The following is a 20764-nucleotide window of genomic DNA, read 5'->3' on the forward strand; positions in this document are numbered from 1 at the left end:
CTAAAGGGAGCCCAGAGCCTCCCCAAAGCGGATTTTTTGTCCTGCTTTCAGCTCGAAGTTGAAATCCTTGGGGGCCTCGAAGATGAGCACGATGGTGGAGCCCAGGTTGAACTCGCCCAGGTGCTCGCCCTTGCGCATGGGGACGCCCTCCTTGTTGGCGTGCGTGACGAAGCTGAAGTCATTGTAGGAGCCCTTGCTGTACCGCGGGCTGTTTGTGTGCAGGTCCTGGGGGTAGGAAGGAGTTGGGGGGAGGCCAGGATCAAAGAGGGCCCAGCCACAGCGCTCAGTGAGGGGGGACGGCACTAGAGGCACAGGGCCCCCATAACGTGGTATGTCTGGGGCTGGAAGCCAGCTGAAGGAGTCCTTCTCTGCTGTCAGCGGGGCTTCTGGGCCCACCTCTGCTGCTTGTGCCTACCGGTAGCCAACCAACCCAGCTCAGAAGGGAGGTGGGGCACAGGCAGGGGGCCCTGGTCTACCCAGTCACTTAGCAGTCCCTGATGTGGGCCAGGCCCAGGAGGGACACGGAGAAACCAGCTCCCCACTCTTCTCCAGCATGACTGGTGCTCCAAGACCAGCACTCATGGGAGCAGGTGGCCAATCACAAAATGACACCAAAAAAGGCAGGGCAGGCAGGTAGCTGGCCTCAGCGCTGGCTTTTCACAGGTTTACCCTGCCATCAACACAACCCTTCCCAAGTTCAAGAGCTCTCTTCCGGTTCCCTCCTCGCTCTCAGTTTTGACCACATTTACTGGCAGGAGAATGCTAATGAGAAGAACATTCTTTGCCTCCACCTCGCCAGCACCCCGAGACAGGCCATAAAGGCCAGGGCGGGAGGGGGTGCCCACCCCTCCTGGGGTTTACCGTCCCAGCAGATCCTGTTCCTCAAGGCAAGGGACCCAGCCCTCGGGCTTCAGTGGGGCCTGGGTTCTGCTTACCCGGTCAAAGTAGATGCGGATGGAGCCCACATTGGTGGCCCCCACAGCCGTCAGCGAGAAGAAGCCATGTTTCCAGTCCCCGGTCAGAACCACCCGCTCATTGTGGCAGAAAAGCTCCTTGATCCAGCGGGCCATACCAGGGTTCACCGACATTAGGGAGCCTGTGGGGGAAACCAGAGTGTCTGCTTAGCACAGCCTAAGGCCCAGGATCATTTCAGATCCAGAACTGGGTCCCCACCTCCCCACATCGGCAGCTCCAGTGACTCACCCAGGGCACCTGACGCCCGAGCAGCGAGGAACTGCAAATCTGGAGCCTGCGGCCCCGGCCCTGGATGCTGAGGGCCTCTCTCTGAAGCCCATGGGCCTGCTGCACCCATCACTCTGCAGCTCTCCTCCCCAAACAGCCTCTGTGGGCCCTGGGCCTACCTGGGAAGTGGCGCCGGTGGGAAACAGTCCAGTCGGTGGGGGAGTGGAAGCAGTGGTAGTCCCCAGGGGCCAGGTAAATGACACAGTGGTAAAGCTCGTTCCCGTCCCTGGTGACCAACTGGTTCTTGAAGGAGCGGCAGGCAGTGGCTAGGGACAGACACGAGGGTCAGGGGCCAGCCTGGCACAGGCTCTCAGACGAGGCCCTCGTCCAGCCAGCCAGCCACAAGCACCCATTCGCAACTGCAGGCCATCTGCGGCTGACTCAGGCAGGGGCCTGGATCTTTGGTTGGAATAGCCCTGGTCTGGTCCCAGCCCTTGTTTCCCTCCCCCTGCCCCTAATCTCAGCAGGACACCCCAGTTCTGGCCAGTGACGACCCACCTGGTGGGAAGGGCAGGTCCTCTGTGCAGGTGCGTGGGCCCAGGAACGACTCCAGGGAGTACGTGACCCCCTTCACCTGCTCCACCTCACAGTTCTTCACCTGCCCAAAGTTGAGGATCTTTCCATCTGATGGGCTGATCTGGAAGGGCAAGGAGGGAGGCTGGCTGCCAGGGAGGCCCTCTCAGGAAGACGGCCCACCTTGTTCAGTGAGTGCACGCCCCCAAGCTGTGCCCTCTCAGACATGGCTCGGCCTCCCTGCAGAGCCACGTGCCCGCCAGGCCACAGCCAGCCTGTGCGTTCGCGGGTCTTGTTCCCCAGGCACGGGCAAGAGGCCGTGTGTTGCCCGAGGGAGGAAGGGGCCTCACCACACTGTGCAGGCCGCACACGGGCCGAGCCTGTGGCTTCAGCTTGCGTCGGAAGAACTCGCTGAGATTGCGGTAGTGGTGCAGGTCCTCCACGGCCGCCTCCTTCATGTTCACGCCGAACGTCCAGATGTACAGGCTGTAGACAGGCCTGCGCAGCCAGTGCGGCAGCTCCACCTGGTTGAGGCGGCCCCAGGCCCGTGACAGCAAGCGCGTTGGCACCGACTTGTATAAGGCCACCTGCAGGCCACAGGGCGGGGAAATCGGAGGTCAGTGCGTGGCCGTCCCAGCTCCACATCCAGCACCAGCCCCCAGGCTTTCCCACCAGATCCAGGTCAGGTCCAGAGGGCCCGCCCTGTAGGAGAGAGCATGGCGCCCAAATGGTCACCATAGTGCCCCGAGGTGGGTTTGTGATGTGGCTGTTTCTCACTAGGAACCAGACTGAGGGTGCCAGACTCTCTCACACACATCAGTAGACGGCCAAGGTAGATGTTTGTTAATGCACAACTCGGCGACAAGCTGGGATCTCTGTCATCTCATGCAAAGGTCTAACAGCATCGGCCTGCCCGTGGCAGGGAGACTGACCTGCACAACCTCACCTCCAGGGTGGGGAGGACAGAAAGGATCCGACAGTAGCCAAAGAGAGGTGGTGGCATCTGCCTTGTCACAGGCCACTCCCATAGCCCAGACCACAAGCAGGAGGCCCCTGGCACAGGACACAAACCAGCCCAGAACGTGTGACCCTCTGCCTGAACAGGAGGCAGGAAAGCACCCCTAACCAACAGACGCTGATCAGCCGGCACTGTCTTCTGGGATCGAGGTTCAGACACAGGCTTCCCTGGCCCTACAGATCCAGCCAGCACTCTGAGGTCCGGGGGCACCCAGTGTAAGGAGCCTGACATGTTAGGGTCTTGTCCTGTGACCGCCGTATCCAGAGGTCAGAGCCGTCTGCACAAGAGGCCCCTCCCAAGACAGGGAAGGGAATCGGCCCCTGGGACCCCTGTGCCAAGCTCTCAGGGTGGGAGCCCGGAGCAGCTTAGAAGAGGCGATAGCCTCGGGATGGGCACCAGGTCCTCCCTCAGGGCCAGGCGCCCAGCAAGGGGAGCCTCTTCAACCTCGGGGGCTGCCATAGCAGGAGCCTCCTTGGATTGGCTGCTGCTGTCGAAACCAAGGCACCAACTCCCCAAGGTTCTGAAGTAATTTCATTCCAACTTTAAATACCTCTGTGCAGGATTGAATCAGTGGCTCCCAGAGAATTGCTCCTACCTCTCCCAGCTGCCACCACCAACCCACCTGGGGCAGCCCAGGGCTGCCTTGCAACCCCCACCGCTCGCGGGCACAGGCTGAAGCCTGGTCTCACGCCCCCAGTGTCCCTTACTACCCTTGAGCTCTCAAGCCCTACGACACCCACTGTGGCTACCCAACAGCCCAGGAGCAGGCTTTCCTCCTTGGGGGGCTGCCAACCCAGGCAGCCACGGTGCACAGGAGGAGCCCACTTCCCTTCTGCCCACCCCACCCCCTCAGGTATCCTCCCTTAGGGCCCGGGCAGGCTCTGCCCTCTTGAATTATCCTGAACTCTTCTCAGAACTGCCTCCTAAGATTTCTTCTGCCTGAACACAGAAAACTGGGGACAGACACCGTTTTCTGAATTCCCAGTGTGGGTTCTGGAAGAGCCCCAAAAGGCACAGCTGAGACAGGCAGGAGACAGGCAGCCATCAAGCCTTGACAGGCACCATCTGCAGTGGCAGCTGGACAAGCGAGGTGGGGTCCTGCCGCCCCCTACAGCCTGCCAACCATCCTGCCTTCTCTGCCGAGGCTGGTTTGGCCTTCAGGAGCACACGGGGGGCTCGGCCCCACAGGCCTCCCTCCGCCTCTAACTCTGCCCGCTCTGTTCCTTCTCGGCTATCTCCTGCACCCCAACCTCCGGCCCAACCTCCGGCCGGGCCACAGTGCCACACACACACTTACCCTGCTCACGGGCCTCCATCCCACCCGGCTGAGCGGCCTAAGGGCGCCGAAGGGCAGCAGGTAGTAGAGGACGGCGAGGGGCCACCAGCGCAGTCTCAGGGCGGGTCTGGACATACAGCTCAACTGCCCCAGCCTCCGCCTCAGGGCCAGCTGGGGGAGCTGCAACCTGCAGGACAGCGCAGGCACAAGTCAGTCACCAGGGTCACCCGACCCCACTCTGCAGTGTCCCTCCTGCCCACCCCCCACCCCCGTAGCTGCCGACGCACGTGGGTCCACAGGCAAGCCTCCCTGTGATCCAGTGGCGGAGTCGGGGAGCCCCCCCCGCCCCCCCCTGTGAGGCAGAGCTGACTGCCTGCCTGTAGCAAGCTCACGGCCCAGTGTCTCCTGCAGTCAGCCCGCTGGGAGGCAGGGGCAGCTGAGAGCAGAGGGCTCCCAGGAAGACAGCAAGAAACTGGGGCGAGCAACTCCCCCTCTCCTCGCCCCCAGCTCCCAGCAGAGGGAGGGGAGCCCAGGAGCCAGCCGTGCACACGGGAAACAGCCCAAGCACTCACAGCACAGCACAGGACACTATAACCCCAGTTGGCCAGGCCACCATTTTGCTGAACCTTTTGCTCCCATCCCCTTACAGGGCCTGGAAAGATCTCTGCCCCGTTCCAGGTCTTGTTTCCTCATCTGCTAAATAAAGGCAGTGCGCCAAACAAGATCTCAAAGGAAAACACAGTGCTGACAGCAGAGAGCCGGCTCGGGCTCCATCCATCTGTGGGCCTTTCCACGATCGATCGGAAGGCTCCTCAATGGCCCCTTCTCCAGCCCTGTACTCAGGCCACCTCCCCACCCTCCTGAGGCCACACTCCCGGTCTAGGTCCTTCCTCTCAGCACAGGTGGGTGGGCCTTGTCCAGGCCCCAGCAGCTCCAGGTTAGTGCGTTCTGCTCAAGCTCACCCTCGCGTCCCTTCCCCACACCCTCGGCCTCCTAATGCAGAACCAGGAGGCCCGAAGCCTCCTGTCGCACTATGCCCCCTCCAGCCACGGAGACCACCATGCCCCCCGCTCTGAGGCTGCCCTGGGTCTGTTTCCTCATCTTCAAAGCAACCGCATCAACTGGATAGTCTAAGGGTCCCGTCTGGGACGCACTGTTCTCCGGGGAGGCTGCTGTGTCCGGTGTCCCGGTGGTTGAACAAACGAGGAAACAAAGACTCACCTCAGCTGACAGTAACACACAGGCCTCTGGCCCGGTGCCCCCGCCCAGCCAAGGCCAGGGGCTCCACGCTCCGGAGGGCGGCCTGCGAGGCCACAGGCCAGCCAGCCTCCCTGCTTTCACCCCTTCCTTTCCATCCACCCATTTTATTTTCAAAAGGTGCGGGAAGGTGGCAGAGGCCAAGGCAAGACAGAGATACAGCCGCCCTCCCTACAGATCTGCAGAAGCCGGGGACCAATCTCCGAGGCCCGGCACCCTCCCTAGGCCAGCCGGGGGCGCAGACGCTGGGAGCAGCCCTGCTAAGGCCCCGGGGCGGGGCAGAGGCAGAGCCCCGGGCCTCGCCGGCCCCACGCACACGGTACCTGAAGCGGGCTCGCCGACTCAGGCCCGCGGGGCCGGGCCCCTCGAGCCGCGGGGGCTGGTCCGCCGGCGCCCGGCCGTCGGTGCCGCCGCGGGGACGCCGGCCGTGCACGCGGACCCTCCGGAGGCCGAGCCGGGGCCCAGGGGGGTTAGCACGCAGCCGGCAGCATCTCACCATTTCGCCGCGCGGAGCTCCGGTCCTCGCCGCGCCTCTGACTGACACATCGCGGCGGCGGGGCGGCGCCAGGCGCGCGCCTTTGTTTCTCCTCCTTCCTCCCTGCCCCCCACGCCGCCGGCGCTCCGCGCGCTCGCTGCTCGGCTCGGCCTGCGGCGGCGTCCCGGCTCCGCTCGTCTCGGGGGCTCCCAGGTGCGGGCTGGAGGGTCGCCGCTATTACGGACAGACGGCACCGGGTCAGCGCCCGCTCCGGCAGCCCGCGCGGAAGGCCCTGCACACCCTTCGTCCGTCCCCAGGGCTGGCGGCCGCCACGAGCAGGCAGGTGGGCCGGAGGCCCCGGGCAGCGGGAATCCGACCCGCGCTCGGACCCACAGGGGCAGCGTCGGCCTGTCTGGGCTGGAGGCTGGGCCCTCCCTCGCCGGGACCTGACCCGTTTTCGACTGAGGTTGCAAGGCAACACCTGAATGGGAGGCTCCCGGGGCCGGGGCCGCTCTGCGGGGCTCTCTCCTCCGCAGCTGCCGCCCCTCCTCCCATGGACCTCACTGCCTGCAGGTCTCCGAAGATGGGGACCTGGGCCGACTGCAAAGCCTGGGAGGCAGGAGGGAGGGCCAGAAACGAGGCCCAAGGCAGCTGCTCCCCTCACTGCCCAGCTTTTCTTCAATAAAGCACTTTGGCCCGGGGCCCTGCCAGGCCATCTGCGAGGACACACCCAGCCCACACAGCGCTTTCTGCCGCAGTCCACAGATAACAGGAGGGAGAAGAGCAAACATTCCACGGGACTCACTAGCTCAGCCCCGGGTAAGCAGGCCCCCTTGACAGGACATGGGCTGAGGGAGCCGCCCCGCTGGCCTCCAATCCCAGAGCAGCCCCGGCAGGGGGCAGGCAGCTGCAGCCATCTTTAGATGAAGAGATGTGGCCCCAAGAGCTACCGCCCGAGGCAGAGAAGACTCGGTGTCAGAGCCTAGTGGAGGCCCACGCTGAGCCGCCTGCATGGCCGACTCTCACCCTGGTAAACTCTCTTCAGCCACCGAGGGGAACACTGCCCAGCCTGGCACGTGCCTGAGAGATGCACTGGAACCCTGAGTATGTGAGAGGCCTCTGGGCACCAGGACACTAATGTTAACTGAGAGGTGGACAGGAACGTGGTCTGTTTAGATCCCTCCACTTAAGCTCACCTTCCCACTCGATTCAGGTGGCCACACCCAGCACACAGAACCACCCGTCAGCCTCCTCCCTCAAGAAGACGCTGGCACCAAGGGATGAGCAGACACAAGAGCCCCCTCCTGTCCCCAGGGGTCAGGCCCAGGCCCACTGGACACCCCACTCCTGCTCTTAGGCCCACGTGGAGCTTGCCCACTAACCTCAAACAGTCACGCTGCCCTCATTGGACCAGCTCTCTACCTAGCACCCCCACCTGGCCTACCGGCCCACCAGGCTCCACGGTGGACTCCCGCTACACCTCCGGGCGGGTCCGTATCTACAGGGAAACAGGCTCAGAGGGTCCCAAGCAGCAGCCAGGGCTGAGTCTGGAGCTTGGCTCCTTCCCTATTGTAGAGCTCAAACTGAGCATGTACAGGACTCAGGGCAGGAAGTGGGGGCCTTGTGGGCTCAGGGGAGGGGGGGTGCACGTAATGCACCCGGTAGACAGGCATATTCAGGAGACCTCAGAGCACAGACAAGAGAGTCCACAGACAAACCTAGTCTAGCCCCAAACACTGGGTTCTCAAAGCAGCTTCCTGTGTGAACCTAAGCATTTGCTGCTCCCAGAGCCAGCGCTGCAAGTGTCCTGTCAGGCCTTCAGCCTTCGCTCTTCCTCACTGCTGTGGACCCAGAACCCACCAAGCCCACTCCAGACCAGCCCTCCAAGAAGCTCCCTAAGGAGCTGTCTTCCGGGAGAGACACCAAGCACTGCTGAGGGGCTGCGCCGGGCCCCACCGACACTGGGCCCTGGCGAGCCTCTGGGCTCCGCAGGCAGGACCAGACAAAGGGCCCGAGCCCTCAGGTCCCGTCTCCATCACGCTCTTCCTCTTTTTCTAAAACAAGACACTAAGACCTGAGTGTACACATTATTCCCAAACACAGCCCTTGGGCACAAAAGGTTCCCAGGGAGCAGACATGAATCCCGCCATCTCACCAGGAAGCGGCCCTCACGTTATCCGGCTGGAACTGCAGGCTTGGAAGGAGGGGAGAAAGTCCCCACGGTTACTGTTTCCTCCCTTCCTCGGCCAGCAGCGCACAACCACCCACTTCAGAGGCCCGCATGCCCTTCGACGGCCATTACCCAAGACCCAAGCTGGAGAGTTCTCCAGCCCTGGGTCTGAGTGGGACTGGGGGACTCAGGCCCCAGAGGAAGACCCTGAAAGGAGGTGTCAGTAAGGGGAAGGGCTGATACCTTCCCTCCCTGTGGGGAGTCAAGGACACCTCGAGGAGGCGAGTTTCAGACTGTGAGCAGCAGGATTTTAAAGGCCAGCAGAGAACACAGAGCGACTTCGTGGTGGGGGTAGGGGGAATGTGTTCACTGCCGCCATCCTGGCTGCCCCCCAAAAGCCTTGGCCAGCCCCAGGCTCTAAGTCTCGGCTTCTTCATTTGTAAATGGAAGGGCTATTACTCTCACCTACCCATCCCCCTACCTCGCCATCCCCAGGCTCAGATCACAGAGCCCAGAGTTCCTCACTTCTGCTCGGAGGGAAACCTCCAACCTCACCGCCTCGCCTCCTCACCTCAGTCTCCACACCTCACCTCTTTCCAAAAAGGCAAGCCCACTGAAAAGATGGAAAGAACAGAGGAGCTCAAAGTGCGGGGGCAGCGGGTACCGGGTAATGAGCGCACAGCAGCCTGATGGGACCACTTGGGAGGGATCACCTTGGTCAGGACATGCTGTTCTGAGGGTTCACACCTGAGCAGCACTGCAGTGTCTCTGCCTACCCCTCACGGCCTGGCGCGAAGGCAACATGATCCCCCTACGTTGCAGTGGAACATTCCAACTGAAGGCAGAGCAGTTACGGGGGGGGGGGGGGGGGCGGCGCTCCTGCCCTGGGTCCCCCGAAGCTTGCCCGACTGGGTTTGAACTTCAGCAAGGCAGGAAAGGCATCAAGGGGGGCGAGGAGACTTTCCGTCCCCCGCCTCCCTGAGCCTCGATGCCAGAAACCACTTAAGAATCTGCTCCTGTTCCCTGAGGGGTAACCTTGCCAGGTAGCAGCACACCCCTTCTGAAGCCTCCCAGAGCCCTCCAGTGCCCCCGTATCGCCTGCACAGGCCACCCTGAGACACACAGCCCGAGACTCGCTTCCCAGGTAACTGGGGGGCGGGGCAGACACGGATGAGGACTCGGCCCTCCTTGCTGTGCTAGAAGCAGACACTTTCAGTGCTCTTTTCAAAGGGGGGAATGGGAAACGGATTCTCCCCAGGTGAAATGGGTGAGCACCTTGGGTGAGGGAAGAGGAAGCAAGAAGGGGAAGGTTCAGAGGCCCCTTAAGAAGGCCCAGGAGCCCAGGGAAGGGGGAGAGAGGCAGGTAGGCCTCGGCTCGTCAGCGCCCTTCACTGTTCCCAAGAAACCTTCGCGCTTTGGCACCAGCTCTTGGGTGGTGACATAACGACGATCTGGGAGTCTCCAGGGAGATTCCCTCTCCTCCCTCGGGGCCCTGCTCCCCAGGCGCCAGGCCTGCCTCGAAGGTCTCGGCGCCCGAGGCTGGCCCCCTCTGCCCGGCCTGCCCATGCCATCACTTCCCCTCTTTGCCGAAGCTGCAAGGATGTGAGGAAGTGAGCTCACCCGTCCTGGGCCCCGTGACCGGCGGGAGGCTGGAGAAGTCTCAGACTTGGTCCAGACTGTCTTCCTCCGGCCCCGCCTCAGAGCTCCCAGCCCCTTCAGGCCTAGAAGGGCGCTCCCACGGGTCTGAAGGTGGGCTTCCGGCTGCAGAGGCCTGGGCAGCACCGCCCGGGAAGCTGCCAGGTCACCGCCAGGGTCACTGGCTCCTCACAGGTGGGAAGTGGTCCTGCGCCGAGGCTTCCTGGGGCTCGGCTTCCTTGACTCTGGAAGGCAGGTCTCCCGGCGAGGGAGCCCGGGGCAGCCGGGCGGGGCTCGGGTGCCGTCCCGTCCCTCCTCAGGCTGTCGGGGCGGGGGAGCCTCCGTTAGGGACGTTAGGGACGCTCGACGCTCGGTTTGCCCTGCCCGGCTCAGTTCCTCTTTAAGAGGAGGGGCCTCTCTGAGGAAGCAGGGGCGGGAAGGGGGCTGCCCCGCCCACCCGAGGCAGCGCGTGGTGGGCGGGGCAGCCTCCGGGCGACGCCTCCTGGGCCTGGGTGGGCGTGTCTGTCCTCACTGCTCGCCTCCGTGTGCTGCTGACCTCACCAAAGACCAGAGTCCTCCCTGGGCAGAGAGCCTCCTCCAAGCACTGTCTCTAAACCCAACTGTAGCTGTCTAAGTTCCTGCTTCTCCCCACAACCCTCCTGAAGGCACCCAGCTGCCCCTCCCCTCCAGGCAGACACACCTAGGCCTCAATGAGCGAAACTCTTGGCCAAAAAATGGCACAGGCCAGTGAAAAACCGCAGCCAAGCTTCTGGCCTGGGGCTTTGGTTCCCCATCCATGACCACGGTGCAGAGGAATATTATGTGAGTCTATCAGACTTGTGGAGACGGCAGGTGGCCAGGGTGGCGTTGAGCAGGGCACAATGGAGTGCAGACACAAACCTACACAAATCTGCATCTGGATCTGTCAAGTGCTATGCAATTGCTACAGTGGCAGGAGAAGACAGGAGGCCTACCCTCATGGATGTCCACGCTACTAGACAACTACCCCATGCCAACAGCAACAGGGAGCCCCAGCGGGTTGCAAGGCCCAGGTCCAGCCCTCAGGGGCTTCAGGTACCACACAGCTACCCCACAGTCTCCCATCTTTTGCCCACACAAGACATCACTAATCGATCTCTGAGCCCCAATGAACTTCACACCCCTTCTCACCACAGAGCTCCAAGCAGGCACCATGGGAGATGAGATAAGATGGAATTAAAGCATTGGAAGATACAGGCACAGATTCCTATCAATACCAAATTCCAGAACTGGAAATATCCTGGAAGGCATACTGACTTCTCCAAAGCCTGCAGTACTTCCAGGCCAGCCACAAGGGCTAGGGAAGGAAACCTAGCCAAGTTAGACCAGGGGCTAGAAAAAGGTCTGTGGACCAAAAAAAGCCCAGGATCTCCGTTTGCTGAGCAAACGTTCTCCCCGCCGCACACACCCACAGTGCTCCTTTCTAACGGTGCTCTACGCTCCACGGCGCATCAGTAGTTTAGAAACCTCAGACACCAGCCCACCCGTCTGCCTAACTCGCCCTGTCTACCTTCCAAGGGCCTGCCGCCACACTAAGAAGTTAGCGAATGACTTCCCGGGGAGGAACCCCTTTGGTAAGCTTTACTTTACCACCTTGAAGTTACCTTCCGGCCACAGGGTCCTTAGATTCCTCCCAACCAGGGTGGACACCCTGGGTGGGAGTGCTACTAGTGCCACTTCAAGTCTGCGGCTCAAGGCCACTTGGCCACCAGTGCCTGCTGACTAAGGGGTGGGGTGGTGGGGAGGGGCCTCCTCTGCAGTCAATTCAAGGGTCCTCAGTGTTGAGCCCTACTAGGTCCCTCCTGAGTGAATGTCATGAACCCCCTCTGGACTGAGGCCCTGTGCTGGGGGCGGGGGGTGGGGTGGGGTGCAGGAGCTCTTGGCTAGTTCTCCTTCCCCAGGCTGGGTAGAGGCTGGTGTCCCACGGGCAGCATGAGAAGCCATATTCAGGTCAGCAACCTCCTAGAAGTCTGGGCAGGGAGCCAGGGCAAGCAGAAGCTGCCCTCAGGTGATTTCGTCACACAAGATTCTCCCAGCCACGCCCCTCTTCTGCTCAGGACTGGTTCTTAGCTGTCCTACCAGCCCCGACCTTGTGGCCCTGCCTCCATGACTTCTCTGATGCCCCTGCCTCTGGTCCAGGAGAGCACTGCCACAAGCACTAGGGAGGGGTGGCATATAAAGAAAATGCAGGTAGTCTCCAACTTATGAACCACATTTACAACTGATGGGTTGTTTTTTTTGGGAATTGCATAAACTTTTACAGTGCATCATTTACTGATGTTATCCTTCTCAGATGCTCACTTGCAGATATTTATATGTAATGCTTCCAACCCACGAAAGACAAAGAAAGATCGAGTTTATAAAGACACTGATAGTAAAACGCAATGATAATGAAAACCAAAAAAATTAAAAAGTGGCATTCAACTTAGGTCAGAATTGACTTACCACCGAGTCGTGGGAACGGAACCGCACTGTAAGTTGTGGACTACCTGCAAAGTGTGTTTGGGTAGAGTGAGCCCAGCAGAAAAATTCATGCGGGGCCCTGAAGGCACTCTTCTACCTGAGAAGCATAGTATTTATGTTCTCTGTCTCCCTCAGGCACAGTCCTCTCTTGCGAGTACTGGCCACTCAAAGCCAAGGGAGGCAGCTCCTGGGTGATCCGGGCACAGAGCCCATCACTGTCAGAAAGCAGGAGCAGGCAAGAATTGGGGTTAGGGTGTCTGGCCTCCAGTCTGGGCCCCAGCACAGTTGGAGCTGCCTAGGGAAGTGCCTACACACCCCCAGCCTCCGTTCTGCGTCCAGCAGGGGGCAGGGTGGCCCTCTGAGAGCCCCCACTGCTTCACAACAAGCCCAGGGCTCCTCGGGACACTGCTGGCCCACGCTGGTCAGCCCATGGCATGAGCCCACTGCGCTAGGAGTTCACACTGCACTTAAACAGGTGAGGAGGTCGACTTCTCTGCTCAATTGGCCACGTACTCATTTTAACATGCACAGTTATTTTCTCAGCACCAACTTACTGTATAAGAGAATGTCAGTGGTGGTTCAGTGATAGAACTACCTTCCATTCAGGAGACCCGAGTTTCATTCCCGGCCAGTGAACCTCATGAGCAGCCACCATCCGTCTGTCAAGAGAGGCTTCTGCGTTGCTCTGAAGCTAACAGACAAAGATGGACGAGGGAGAAAGGCCTGGTGACCTACTTCTGAAATCAGCCACTGGAAACCCTACGGAGCACGATGGTCTGATTTGCCCCTGATCATGGCAATGGCACGGGGTCACCATGAATCAGGGGCCAACTCAAAAGCAACCAACAACAACAAGTAAGACGTAAAACCATCTCTACTCCTGCCTGCATGAAAGCAGACATTCCTCAGACCTCGTTCTGCTTTAACGCCCAAAACAACTTTACAGGGCAGTCAGCACATGAAAATAACGAAGCCAAAGTATTTACATGACGTTTAAAAATGCACACAGCACGTCCCATACCATCCATGCTGTTCTGCCTCGTGTACCGTGAACACCGTGGCACGGACGGATGCCCCAGGCAGAAACAAGGACACAAGGTGCTTCCCAGGGTCCTGTCTACAGGCTGTCTGATTTGCCTCTACGCCTCATGATGAACTAGAATATCACACCATGTGTGAAATTCCAAGCTAAGGCTAGAATTCAGGAAGGTGTGCTCACACCGGGAGAAGCAGCAGACGCCACCCGGCTGCTCTTGGCTCTCAGGCCTCCCTTCCCTGCTGCTCCCCACTCAGGCCTCCCAGCAGCCCCTGCGCCAGCCAAGCAACAAAACTGCATTGTTACCACGCTCACATATGTGCCCATGATTCAGGGGAAAGCTTCATCCTGTTTGCAGCGTCCTTCCAAATAGTTCCAAGGAAACTAAAATATGCATGTATGTGGACAAAGCAGGTGTGACAAAAAATTAACCAGTGTCATATCAAGGTGATGTGTACATGGGTAATTCTCTATTCTCTCAACTCTTTTACTCTGCTCAAAAGTGTTCACAATAGGATTAGTTCTCAGCCAAACAACAGACAGTTCTCAGCCAAACAACAGACTGGCCTTCGAGCAGAACACCTACCCCAGAGAGATGCACCCCTTAAACAATCAACCGTGAGATGTCAGAAGGGCAGTGTTTGCACGGGGAGGAAACCAGACAGGACAGCATAGGTAAGAAGCGGCGCAGGAAAAACCCTCAGTTGTGCTGCTGTTGTTAGGTGCCACTGAGCCCGTCTGAACTCACAGATGCCTGTGCTGCGTTGCAGAACTGCCCCAGAGGGTTTCTTAGCTTCATCTGCACAGCAGACCAGTAGGTCTTTTGCCCACAGAGCTGCTGAGTGGGTTCAAATTGTCAACCTTTTGGGTAGCAGTCGAGCCAACCAGGGCTCCTTCTAAGTTCTATTACTGGGGAGAAAAACCCAAGACCAGATTCCTCATACGGCGGTCCTCCCAGTTTGAAGGAGATGGACCCACAGGGCCTCCTCCTGGTGCACCCACTGTACATAGTGCTGTGTCTTCCCACTGGGAAACTCACTGTCAACAAGGGACCATGCTTCCCTGTCAACCCAACCTGGGTATGATAAGCACCTCCTGCGTGCCTGGCCCTGGACTCAGTGCTGGGACCGCGAGAGCCCCCCCAGAAGTGCTTCAGAAGGAAATCATGGACATCTGCTTCTGAAAAATCAGCCAGTGGAAACCCTATGGGGGTCTCTGACCCACGTGGGGTCACTGTGAGTCAGGAGCGACTCAATGACAACTAGTTTGGGAGTTTTCTTTGTTTAGATGTTAAAAGGAAAGCCAAGGTCTCACCACAGGGCACAGCCGTGCACGCCCCAACACCTGGTGTCTGGTATCACTTGCTAAAACTTAAGTTGATAGATGCCATTCTTCTATTTAAGAAATATTTAAGACTTTTTTTTTCACAGGAGACATCAAGCACAACTGGCATAACATACTAAACCAATACACTGGTCTACATTCTACTTTGGTAAATAGTGACTAGGGTCTTAAAAGCCTGATCTCTCCTCGTCCAGAGCAAAGAAGAATGAAAGCTATCAAAGACACAAGGAAACAATTAGTCTAAGCGACTAGTGGACCATGTGAACCTCAGCCTATGTGATCATGAGACCAGATGAACTAGATGGTGCCAGGCTACCACTGCCAACCACTTGGAAAGGGATCAGTGCAGGAGATCCTGGATACAGTGGGAGAAAAATGTGGAACAAAACTCAAAATCATAAAAAAAAAAAGACCAGGCTTACTGGTCTGATAGAGCCTAGTGAGACCCCAAGATTATGGCCCCTAGTTAGCCTTCAGGCCTGAAACTGAACTCACTTGTATGGCTTCCCGCCAAACAATAGACAGGTGTATAGGGTGAACATTTAAACCAGGTAGGTACACTCCTTAGAATGATCAATCATGAGTGAAAAGTATTTCCACAAGGAGCTAGTTCAGGGGGCAGGAAGGCATAGGAAAGAAGGACACAGGGAAGAGGTAACTACAGGGAGGAAGTGGGAAGAGAGCTGTTACATTGTGGAGACTGCAGTCAATGTCATGAGACAAAGTGTATATGAACTGCTATATGGAAAATGAATTTACTCTGCAAACTTTCACCCAAATCACATTTTTAAAAAAAGGGAAGAAATATTTATGACTTTTGAAGTTTCCCCTTTTCTAGGGATTACTTATTTAAAATTTCACGTAAAATTTCTCATTGCCCCTAAATTGTAGAAGGCATGTTTTAACAAGTGTCACCCTCCTCTGAAGGGGACGCTTCTTTGTCCTTTAGCCTGCACAATCTCTTGGAGGTGGCAGGGTTGTCCCAGGATGAGTGGCAGCACAGAAGGTGAGGCTCACAGCACACGCTGCTTTATTCTGCGATAGCCACACTCTATGACCGAAGACCCTGAGAAGGTCTTTCCCTCCTTTTGACGTAGCAAAGAAGGAACACTGAGGCTGCAAAAGGCATCTCTAACAGGAATGCAAAATCCCTTCTCCATCCTGACCAAGGTTCAGTCTAAACAAACAAAAAAACCAACTCACTGCCGTCGAGGCGATCCGACTCATAACAACCCCTCCTTGGGCTTCTGAGGTGGTATCACTACAGAAGTACATTGCCCAGTCTCCCTTCTGAGAAGTAGCTGGTGGGTTTGAACCGCCAGTCTTCTGGTTGGCAGTCCAATGCCTTAGGCACTATGCCACCAGAGCTCGGTCTAAGTAGCCAGTAAACCCGGCGATCCACTCTTCTGAGGGATAAATCATGACCCTTCCTCTCACCCACACTTGCAGTGCTAAATTCAGTGACGACAAAAGAAAAGCTCAAACTTTACTACCTTCAGTACTCAAAGCTACCTTAAAAAAATCAAAGACTAGGGCAGAAATCCACAAAGAGCACTTCATAAATAACCCAATATCGACGGAAAATAAACCTGCGAAAAATGCTGAACGGGACTCACATTCAAGAAAGGCAAATTAAAACCATATTAAGGTACCAAAGTTTTGATGTTCCCCATTTCCTTCCCAGTGCTCCCCACCTCAGCAAAGAGCTCCGCACACTTCCACCATGCGGTAGTTAAGGTTTTAGGTCAGTTTGGCTGGGCCTGGTTTTGAGTGGCTGGGCAGCTGGATGTAGTTATTCTCCATGATGAGACAGGTAATCAACTCCAAGGGGGAATCTGCCATGAGCAGCTGAGAAGCTGCTTTAGGGATGTGGTCTGCTTCCAGTATATAAGGAGAAGCTTTGGGAATGGTCTTGAGGCTTTTGACACGCTTGACCCTGCATATGGCTGAGCCTTCATTCAGCAGCCTGCCATGTGGTCTGCCAATCTTGGGATTATTCCTGGACTTGAACCTGTGGCCTGCCATGTTGTGTGATACTCTTGGGACTATGCCATTTTACTTGTCAACCTTGGGCTTGTTAGCCTTAGCAGCCAGCAGCTGCCTGAGTGAAGGGATACCTTCAGGTCCAGTGGGCCCAGAACAGAAGACAGATCTGAAGCTCAAGGTGGAGGGGCCTTCACCCAGCCCCTAGAGCTGGCACTTTAAACTTGGACTTCTAGCCTCCTAAACTGTAAGAGAATAAACCCCCTGTTTGTTCAAGCCTCTCATTTGTGGTATTTTCTGTTAGAGCAGCACTAGAGAACCAAAACATACCTGTTCCAGTCAAAAATGTTGGCATCAGACTGAGTAGTTGAACCTGTGGGCTCAGGACCATAGTCGCAGGGGACATCAAGCTCAATTGGCGTAACATACTACACAAAACATTGTTCCACCTCCTACTTTGGAGAGTAACGACTGGGATCTTAAAAGCTCGCAAGCTGCCATCTAGATGCAACGATGGGTCTCTCCTCATCCAGAGCCAAGAAGAATGAAGAAAACCAAAGATTCATGGAAACAATTAGTCCTAGCGACTGGTACACAATGCGATCCGCAGCCTATATGACTATGAGACCAGAAGAACTAGATGGTGCCCAGCTACCAATGTCAACCACTCAGAGGGGGATCTATGTAGGAGATCCTGGATAGAGAGGGAAAGCACTGTGGAACGAAACTCAAAATCATTTGGGAAAAAAAAAGACCAGGTTTGCTGGTCTGCTAGAGCCTGGTGGAACCACTGAAACTATGGCCCCTAGCTGCCCTTCAGGTCTGGAGTTGAACCCACTCCTGTTACTTCCAGCCAAACAAAAGACAGGCATATGAGGTGAACATTTACCTGAGGTAGATACACTCCTTGGAGAGAACAATCATGGGAGAAAGAAGGGCTGTTTGTGCACAGGGAGACAGCTCAGGAGGCAGGAGTGCATGGAGGGATGGACACAGGGAAAAGGTAACTATCGGGAGGAAGTGGGAGAACTGTTGCACTGAGTTAAATTATAGTCGATGTCATGAGACAAAGTGTATGTGAACTGCTGTATGGAAAGTGAATTTGCTCTGTAAAATTTCACCCAAATCACAATTTAAAAAAAAAAAAATGTTGACATCATTTTCCATTTTTCTCCTCCACCCCATTCAATGCATCAGGAAATCCATCCATCTCCCCTCCTAGCAGACCCAGAATCAGGCTCTTCTCCCTACTTCTACCACGCCTACCCTGATCCAAGAACCTCTTGCTGGGACACTGTCTGAGTCCCCCATGGCCCCCGTGCCTCCCTTATCCCATTATAGTCTGTCTGCACAGCAGCCAGAGCAATCTGCCCAGAACACTGACCAACGCAAACCTCGCTCATTAGGGCCCTGCATGATGAGCCTCCTCCAGCCCTTTCAACCTCTCTGTCCTCAGCACCTCTGGCCACATGAGCCCTCTGCCCTTCCTCAACCTTGCCCAGGCCTGATGTTCGCCACTGTCCCCTCAGCTCGCTCCTCTTTTGTGCAGTCTCTGTCCATGTGGCACCTGACCAGAGGCCCTGTCAGTCGCACAGCAGCTGAGCTCCACCCCGGTGCGGGACACCCAGCTCTTTCCCTGTTGGAGGTTTCTTCACACTATTTCATGAGTTGGCATGTCTTCGTGTCCACTTGTTCCTTATGTGTCTCACCCACAATAAGGGAAGCTTTCTGAGGACAGGAGCTAAGAGCCTGGCATGTGGAAGGGCCTCAGGGAACTGCTGAATGAATATGAATTCCAGAAGAAAGCAACCACGCTCACCCGTGATCACTGTTCTGCTAATACTCGGCGCCAGGGAGGGTGTGGAGAGACTGGTTCACGCACACACAGATGCCAACACAACCAGCTACGACAGACCACAAAGATGCCATAGCCCTTCATGCAGCAAATCCACACCTGGGCATCACCCTGAGGAAAAGGATTTCTGGGGACAGATACGCTTGGCAATACTATTCATAATGGGTCACCACCTCAAAAGCTAACTGCTACACAATAATCTGCTGTGGAAGCACAGCCACTTAAAAGTGCTGTCATCCCTTCTTGGAAAACCGTCACTTAACTAGCAGTATGTATAAGGTTTAAAGAAAAAGGCAAGATACAAAATAGCTGTATCCACTTAAAAACAGATGACAAGAAGTGAGGGTAACAACACAAGAAAAGAAAAGAAAAATCCACAGTTCTCGAGTCGATTCTGACTCATAGTGACCCTAAAAGACAGAGTAGAACTGCCTCACAGGATTTCCAAGGCTGTAAATATGTATGGAAGTAGATGACACATCTTTCTCCCACAAAACGCTGACCGTTCAGTTACTAGCCGAGTGCTTAACCATGGCGCCACCAAGGCTCCCTTGCATGAACATTAAAGCCCATGATTATGCAACCAAGATTCATCAGGAGATGAGGAAGGGGATGGGAATCACGACTGTCCTCCCTCTGTTTCCCAGCATTCCACCACTGTGACATGTCAATTCTGTCATTTAAAAGAGAATAAGAGAGGGTGTCGGCAAAGAGAGGAAAGTACCCCTAAGACTCTGGGTAAGTACACATCACTGAAATATTCTGGAATGCTTTCTGCTTGGAGTAGAGGTGCTATTAGAACAGACAGCAAAGTGACGCAGGAGGTGATGAGAAGAAGGAAGAGAGGGACAGATGGGGACGCACATCACACACAGAGTGACAATGGGCAACAGAAGGGAGGTGAGGGAGGACAGTCTCCAGGTGCCTCTCCTCTAGTTCTGCTCCCCAGGGATTACGGGCCATCCACCTCAGGGTCCCCCTAATGCCACATTTCTGAATGGGAATGTGTCTTTGGGCACAAAACTCTGTTTCCCAGTCCTTGTAGCCTCCCGGACACTTCTCTAATCCCAGGAGGCATGACACCATAATCATGACGAGACTTCCTGGGGGCTGCAGTGCACAGGGGTCAGCACGGGCCCATGTCACTCAAGGCACAGGCCCAGGTAGGCAGCCAGCATCATCACCAAAGAACAGAGGGGAGAGAGGCTCCTTAGGTGGGCAGTGGCAGCTTCTGTACACAGTCATTTCCAGCACAGGAAGAAAAAGCCCCAAGTTGGAATAAAGCCCATTTGTAATAAAGCCCAGGTAACGTCACGCCATTAAAGAGAGAATATGTCTGTTTACTAAGCAGTTTATCTTTAGCCCTAGTTATCTCTCACATTTGTAGCAACCACGATAAACAAGAGAAAAGACTGAAGTTGCCAAGTATTTCATTTCACTTGGATCCATAACTGACCCCCGTGGAAGCAGCAGTCAAGAAATCAAGGGATGTATATTGCATTGGGGAAATCTGCTGCAAAAGATCTCTAAAGCGTTTAAGCGTAAAGATGTCACTTTAAAGACTAAGATGCGCCTGACCCATGCTATGGTATTTTCAGTAGCCTCCTAAGCATGTGAAAGCTGGACAATGAATAAGGAAGACCGCAGAAGAACTGATACATTTGTTATGGTGTTGGTGAAGAATATGGAAATATACCAGGGACTGCCAGAAGAACAAACAAATCTGTCTTGGGCAAGTACGCTTACAATACTCCTTAGAAGTGAGACTTTGCGTCTTGTACTTTGGTCAGGAAGGGCAAGTCCCTGTTGAAGGACATCATGCCTGATAAAGCAGATGGTCAGCAAAAAAGGAAGACCTTCAGTGAGATGGGCGGACACAGTGACTGCACCAATGGCTCAGGCTTAGCAATGATTGTGAGGATGGCACGGGACCCGGCAGGGTTTTGTTCTTTTGTATAAAGGGTCACATGAGTCAGAACCGATCCAATGTCCCCAAGAGTGACAGGAGTTTACACAGTCACATCCGCTATCTCATTCTGATGTGGGGGCTGAAAAGCCCTAACTCGGATCCCTAGGCCAGAAATCACTTCTGCTTCTGAGCAGTACCATGAGGGCAGGAAAGAAGCCTGTCATCATCACAAGGACATCTCTGCCTGCTCCTTTTCCACCCTCTTCTTTTTTTATTTAAAGTAAGAAAAACTCACTTCATAAACTTTTTTGTTCTTATAAATTCTATTAGAGAGGCAAGGAAAAAAAAAAAAAGATAAAGCTGCTAAACAATTTCCAAATTCCGGGGAGTTCCGGCAAGATGGTGGACTAGGCAGAAGGACTGCACAGACCCTCTTCAACAAAGAAAAGGGAAACCAATTAACACAAACACAGAGGATAATCTTGGACCCCTGAGCCTTGAAGGGAAGGATACAGAAGTGGACTAAACCCCAACTAGCAGAAGAATTTG

At 56.0% G+C, this 20764-nt stretch overlaps 1 protein-coding gene across 1 annotated transcript in view; it reads right to left on the bottom strand.

Annotated features, from left to right (window-relative positions):
* The window catches only part of PISD (phosphatidylserine decarboxylase), a 72218-nt gene continuing 51454 nt past the window's right edge, over positions 1 to 20764 (bottom strand). Inside the window, exons 4-8 of the mRNA XM_007953950.2 lie at positions 2106 to 2342; positions 1741 to 1879; positions 1362 to 1508; positions 936 to 1096; positions 1 to 225 (exon numbers count right to left, since the gene is read on the bottom strand). Of these exons, the coding sequence (XP_007952141.2) occupies positions 1 to 225; positions 936 to 1096; positions 1362 to 1508; positions 1741 to 1879; positions 2106 to 2342 (909 nt within the window). The remainder of the gene's footprint in view (positions 226 to 935; positions 1097 to 1361; positions 1509 to 1740; positions 1880 to 2105; positions 2343 to 20764) is intronic.

This window comes from Orycteropus afer, unplaced genomic scaffold, assembly GCF_000298275.1.
Source record: "Orycteropus afer afer isolate SDZICR_OR568_19922 unplaced genomic scaffold, OryAfe1.0 scaffold00420, whole genome shotgun sequence".
In the NCBI taxonomy this organism is placed as follows: domain Eukaryota; kingdom Metazoa; phylum Chordata; class Mammalia; order Tubulidentata; family Orycteropodidae; genus Orycteropus; species Orycteropus afer.